This window comes from Selaginella moellendorffii, unplaced genomic scaffold, assembly GCF_000143415.4.
Source record: "Selaginella moellendorffii unplaced genomic scaffold, v1.0 SELMOscaffold_11, whole genome shotgun sequence".
NCBI classification, from domain to species: Eukaryota; Viridiplantae; Streptophyta; class Lycopodiopsida; order Selaginellales; family Selaginellaceae; genus Selaginella; species Selaginella moellendorffii.
The window spans coordinates 1,431,513-1,438,495 of record NW_003314272.1 but is presented as its reverse complement, the minus strand read 5'-3'; the positions used below and the strand labels follow the sequence as shown (position 1 = coordinate 1,438,495).

Sequence of the window (6,983 nt, the reverse complement as noted above, 5' to 3'; positions counted from 1 at the left end):
CGCTAGTTGGCACGGACGATGATGAGCTTAAGAACCTGCTGTCGGAGAGATTTGAGGTTGCAGGGTGCTGGTAGAGAAACGGTATGCCCGTCCATTTGAATAAGTTTTAGGGGCTTTCGTGCTTACATTACCCAAAGTAAAGTTACTTTGTGGCTTTGACTGACTGGTGGATTGCAGAGCTCTCCCGGTAGAATGTGTTATGAGAAAACTCGTGGAAAGCCAAACTATCGTTCAAATTCAAGCGTGTCAACTCCTTCTAGAAAGAAAGTTGCACATAATGCTCAAACCAAAAAGTCTGACACACTTGAAGCTTCTATTCTTTGGTTGGTTGATATGAAGGAAACCAAGAATGGACAGTGGATTCACAGCCGGCTGACGAGTTTGCGAGTTTTGGACGTGAGCTAGTGGCTACATTTTCCTCAACACCAGCTCCAAGGTACAATACAAGTTGGGTCCCCTTGCAAGCTCTATGAGATTTGGATGAGGTGTTGCATTTGCAGGTTTATTTGTCACGTGAACGATGCTAACCATATATTCAAACTTTCTTTTAAAATTTGTATCTAAGTCTTACACCTACATGGGACTTACATGATCATGTTCTCGTAGATCTCCATGCGTAGCCTTGGAGTTTAGTTCAATTCTCATAATTGAACTAAACTCTTGCTAGAATCACTGTTCCACCGTAGAACATATGGTGTTGTGTCATGAACTTCTGTATAAAGAAGCAATTCTCCAATTGGCAGCATAAGAGGTTTGCGTTCATGGAAATCCTCCCAGTTGTGCTCTTTGTAGCTTTTATTCTCTTCTTAGTTCTATCATGGAGCTACAGATCTTTCAAAAACCTCCCCCCAGGCCCATGGGGACTGCCGCTGATCGGCCACCTTCATTTACTGGCAGGAAAGCCCCCACATAGGAGTTTACAATCTATCTCCAGAAAGTATGGCCCCATTGTGTTCTTGAAGATGGGAATGATGCCCACTGTGGTTATCTCTAGCCAGAAGATAATCAAGGAAGTATTTACCACACACGACATAAAGTTTGGTTCCAGGCCATACATGGTTTTAGGCGACCACTTCAGCTATAACTATTCGGGACTTGGAACTTCTCCATATGGGAAGTACTGGAAAGACACTCGCAAGCTGTGTTCCATGGAGCTCTTCACAGCCAAGTCCATCGATTCATTTGCGTGGATGAGAAAAGAGGAGCTCTCCCATGCCTTGGGAGAGATCTTAAAGTCTTTCAGCAACAGCAAGCCCGTGGAAATAAGATCGCTGTTCTCCATTTTTGCTTTCAACAATATGTCCAGGATTTTGATGAGCAAGAGGTACTTTGGTGAAGACGAAGTCGACTCCGACGCTTTAGAATTCAAAGAGATTCTGCTCTCCATTGTCGACCTGGTGATCAATCCCTCGTGCATTAGCACCCTCGTACCGTGGTATTTAAGATGGCTGGACTGGCAGATCCCTCGGTACAAGCAAATCCATGCGAAACAAGAGAAGTTCTTGCGAAAGATCATTGACGAGCACAAGGAAACGACACGGGAATGCAAGGACTTCCTTGATATCATGCTTGAGTTCTACGGAAATAATGCCCAGGGAGAAACACACGTTAAAGCAAATCTGTTGGTAAGACTTCTTCTTATGTACTTTGTGATTGCTATAACTTTCATTCCAGGAGATGCTTATGGCTGGGACTGATGCTACTGCTACCACAAGCGAATGGATCATGGCCTTGGTGATGCATAATCCTCGGGTTTTGATCAAGCTCCGGGAGGAGCTTGACCGAGTCGTAGGCAGTGACCAGATGGTCCAAGAATCCGACCTCCCAAAGCTCGACTATCTCCAGCTTGTTCTCAAGGAGACACTTAGGATGTATCCTCCAGGAACGCTCCTTTTCCCACGCATGGCCACCCAGGAAGCCACAATTGCCGGTTATACCGTTCCAAAGGGAACCACTCTCCTGGTGAATGTTTGGGCTGTGCATATGGATTCGGCAGTGTGGGAGAATCCCACCCAGTTTTACCCAGAGCGCTTCTTGGGGAGCTCCATCGATTTCAAAGGCCAAAACTTTGAGCTCCTCCCGTTTGGATCCGGTCGTAGAATGTGTCCTGGAATGCCATTGGGATTGCGAACAGTGGAGCTGCTGGTGGCCAATCTCATTCACTGCTTTGATTGGAGCTTTGTGCCAGGGACAATACCATCCATAGAGGAGGTTTACAATGGCTCTTGCTACCTCAAGACTCCGCTGCAAGCCATGGCCACTCCAAGGCTGCCGATGGAAGTCTATGGGTCAGCTGAGATCAAGTAAAACAATAAAGGGAAAGTTTTTTTATATTAGGTTTATAACTAAAAATCAATAAGAAATTTTAAAACTTTAAATTGGTGCATCATCAACCACAACATCCACAACCAAATTTCATTTCTCTTTCTTGAGATTTTCAATGTGAATTTATATTCTTCATAAACATCCTAAAAGTTTATGAGTTTTTAGTATTTATTTTCAAATGCTCAATATCAATAGGATAAAAATACCCCCAAGTAACATACAATGCACATGCTCATTGTTGATCCATGTGGACGGCCCAAGCATTCACCAATGTCAGGTCAGATTCTTGGACCATTCGGTTGCCACCTACGGCTCTGTCAAGCTCTTCCTGGAGTTTGATCAAAACCTGAGGATTGTGCATCACCGAGGCCATGAGCCACTCGCTTGTGGTGGCAGATGTATCAGGTGCAGCCATAAGCAGGAATGAAAGTTATTGTAATCACAAACTAGCAAGAACTCTTTGTTTCTCCCTGGGTATTTGCTCTGTAGAACTCGAGCATGATATCAAGGAAGACCTTGCATTCCCGTGCCGTCTCCTTGTGATCGTTGACAATCTTTTGCAAGAACTCGTCCTGCTTGTTAAGAGCAGTGGTGAATATTTAAATACTTTTGGATATTCTACGTATATTCTTTACACAGGTTTATAAAATATAAATATTAACAAATGCAACAATTATAATACAAGATGAATACCTTATATAAACTAGTAAATATCACCAATTATTTGAAGCAAATATGGAAAAAATAAATGAAAAACAATATCAATAGTACAATATGAAATTTCAAATGCTTCAAGTTTATAGTTTTTTATGGTTTTTGATAGTCTTCTTAATTAACTATTTTCAATGCAATTCTAAAATCATATTTAGTGTAATAGAAACACTGACTCACATAGAACAATAGGTGTACAATAACTTCCTCAAACACAAAAGTATAAATTTATTTTTAGGTTCAGTTTATTACCTCTGGGCACAATGCATTGTTACTCAGTAAAATTAACTCTTAATATTATATTTTTATTAAGAAGAATAAGATTATTGTTTAAACTCATTCATTTTCTATTTTGGTGAGAGAGATTTATAATATTAATATACAAAGCTTTAAGAAGAAATTTGGAAATATTGTCACAATGGATATAAGAACATATAGTTTAAATGTCTAATTCACGAATGACTCTTTTATACCATACAAATAAATTAGGTTTTCATAGCTATTTCTAGAAATTAAAGCATAGGTTCCAAAAGTATATATTATCATCTTCTTCTTTATGCCAGAATACATTAAAATAAAAATAGAATATTCCCATTCATGAGGATTAGAGATGTTTGTTATAAATAGATTTATTGCTTATACTTTTGAGTCATATAAACATCACCAAAATATGATAAATTAACCTGAATTGTACACACTAAATCTTTAATATAATAATTATTGAGACCATAAAACCATGGTTTGAAAAATGAAAAGTTTTAGAAACTTAGTCATTATATATATGAATGATATTATTAATTTTATAATGATAAATGTAGAATTAATAAAAACAGAAATGTGTTGAATATTTATTATTTGTTAAACCTTTTCACTGTTTTATGAAAAGTATATTTGATAAGTATGTTAGAAATCATATTAAAAATGGTTGTGATTTTACTTTGAAAATCTTAAATATTAAATGTAAAATCAAATTATAATATTCACGAATAAATATCTTATCGAAATTAAATAATATTGTAAACTATTATGGTGTTTGTGTATTTATTCTTCAATATGTTGTTACATTGCTTTATATACCAAGAGAAAAAAGTAGTGTAATCTATTAAAAAAGCTTTTTAAAAATTTTAATTATCACATTTCCAACAATATAAAATGTTTGAAACTAAGAAAAAGTACTTAATAAAGTTTGGTGGACAACAAATACACATAATCAGCTTAACGTTTTAAAATGAAGAAGTACTGTAATTTTTAAATCTGATCTAAGAAATTAAAATAGAAAAAGTAAGCTAATTTAATTTTATCATAAATACATTTAAAAGAATAAAAGCTATAAATGTCTTTCTTGTTTTTAGGAATTTATAATACAAAATAAAAAATGTTTGATAGGAGTTGAGTGAATATTATTACTAAATAATTTCAATAGCTATACTAAAAACAATTCAACCTAAATATTGGAATTGTGGTTGGAAATGAAATTAAAATTTTAACAACTGAAATGAAAATTGAATAGATAAAAATGTGTTTTTTGATAATATTGCTAGATTGTTTTTGATAATATTTCCTATTTATATACTTGAATATTCTAAAAATCTTCCAAATTAGCATCATCCTTCGGACTTTTTCTTCCTTTCTCGATGGAGTGAATGGTTTTTCCCCCTTTTTTTCTATGTAGGGAAGTTTATAGCGAGCTTGTCTCAAATTCTATGCTTGAGAGCCATCACCCAAGTTGGGCAAGGAGCAGCACCTCCACCAATTGAGGGGACAAAAGTCTTTTTGTTCTGGATGACATTGCTGAGACAATCAATGAGCAAGAGGGGACAAAAGCTGCTGATATTCTGCTTGAAGTTGCTAAGGGAAGCTATGTCTTGAGTGAAAAAGAGAAGCAGAAGCATCCTAGCTATGCCATGTTTGAGAAGGTGATGTCGAGCTTTCGGAGTCTCATGGATCCCCCACTGTTTGCTCGCTATATGATTTGTTTGAAAACATTTCTGGATTCTTTGGTGGAGGAGGCCTCTTTGCGATCTGCCAAATCCATCCCAAGTCTCGAGAAATATCAGTTGCTCCGGAGAGGGACAGTTTTCGTTGAAGGAGCCGGAGGTATTATGTGTGAGTTTTGCATGGATCTCAAGCTGGATAAGGGTATGGTTGAATCTCCAGATTTTGTAGCATTTGTCAACGCAGTGGCTGATCATGTTCTCTTCTCCTTCCGACACGAGATGAAAATCAAGTGCTTCCACAACTATCTCTGTGTCATCTTTTGCCACAGCCCGAATAATGCAAGCTTTCAAGAGGCTGTCGACAAAGTATGCAAAATGATCCAGGAGACCGAAGCCAAGATCCTTCAACTCCAAAAGAAGCTGATGAAGATGGGCGAGGAAACTGGGAACAAAGACCTGGTGGACTATGCAACATGGTATCCTTGTTTTACATCTGGACATCTCCGCTGGCCATGGGCTTGACAATCCGCTGCTGAACGGTGAACCATTCCATGGGACTTGGTTTCTACATCCAGAAGCCACTTCATTCTACCATTCGGACCCAAATGTGGATTTATTAACACCAACTATTTGGTATGTAGGATTAAATCACTTGTAATATTCTTTCATAACTTTTCGAGTATATTAGTTCACTTTAGTGGATCAGTATTAACATCTTATCCCAACCGATGATCTCCACGTTTCCGATGCTCTGAACTTTCATAAAAGTTTTGGTGGTCAACGGGAACTGCCATGTTTGTAGGTGCTAGAGCTGCTGAAACAGTTCGCTAGATCACAGATGTCTGCTTGGAAATATTTGATCGGGTGAGCCTTTTTTTGGTTTTTCAACTTTGGTGAGTCAGATCATTGGATCCCGCCCATATCAGAAAAAGTAGAAACAAAGAAATGGAAATGAATATGTTTGTTCAGCAGTAGTGGTTGTCCCTTTGCTTCGATAGCATGGGCTCTCCTGAGAACGTTGGGAAGGCTTGCTCGAGCCAATGCGCTCCAGGCATGGGATACCACGTTATCGGGGAGAGCTTGAGAGTGTATAGAGTCATCACATTTTCTGGCGATTTAATATACTAGCCCAGCACTATTAGGCTTTCTGATATCATCGTGCTCAAGCTCTCGGGTAACAGCCATCTGGAGCCATGGCAAACATCTACTCGAGCGTCGAGAGGCTGGTGGCCAAGGAGCTGCTCACGAATCTACGGCTCCACCGTCTTCCACTGGTGATGCAACAACTCAAAATGTTAAAGGTGGATCGGGAGCCACGAGCTACTTTCGCGATGGAAGGCGATGAAAGTTGAGAACATCGGCGACCTCGGCAATGAAAAGATTGCTATCAGTCCGGCTCGGGTAAGTGGGTTTCGAAGAATGTTCTCATAGGCCGATCTCGTGATCACTTTCATTTTGTGTTTTCATCGTTTAGTTAGAACTTTGGCACTGAGCGAATCGGAAGTACTACAAATTTGAAAACGTAATCTAGCTTACAGCTAGCACATATATCATAGGCTCTTGGCTGTGGCTCTGAATCTCGCCGCTATATGACTATATGACGACGAGCAGCTTTGCTACGTTTAAGCTCGGGATCAAGAACTTACACACCGGAAATTAGGGTTCTTCCGTGCGTATGCCGGCGGTCGCGAGGTGGCGGCAGGGAGAAGCTGCCGCGGCTGATTGCGCGCACGGAGCTCAATGGCGTGCTGGCAAGGGATTGTGCGATGCAGTTCCATGCCGAGCGGCATCTTGCCCCCAATCTCAGGTACCGCGATGGCGAAAAATGCCAGCTCCGTCGCGATTACCGAGCTTGAAGCGGTCCAGCGCCGGGAATGTCCTGGCGGAGATTGACCGGCAGAATGTGAGCGATCCAGCGCTGGGCTATGGATCGCTCCTCCGCCGGTGCTGCCGCCACAAATCCCTGGAAGAAGGTGGGAGAGTCCACAAGCACATTGTCGAGAATAATCT

At 39.9% G+C, this 6,983-nt stretch overlaps 1 protein-coding gene and 1 pseudogene across 1 annotated transcript; both read left to right on the top strand.

The window, feature by feature from the left end:
* The first annotated feature begins 761 nt into the window (after positions 1–761).
* On the top strand, positions 762–2,344 carry LOC112345945 (flavonoid 3'-monooxygenase-like). The gene is made up of 2 exons (XM_024673722.1): positions 762–1,625; positions 1,675–2,344. The coding sequence occupies exons 1-2, from the start codon at positions 762–764 to the stop codon at positions 2,305–2,307; spliced, it is 1,497 nt and encodes a 498-aa protein (XP_024529490.1). The 3' UTR covers positions 2,308–2,344.
* A 352-nt stretch (positions 2,345–2,696) lies between these two features.
* Positions 2,697–6,325, top strand: LOC112346020 (annotated as a pseudogene).
* Positions 6,326–6,983: the final 658 nt, after the last annotated feature.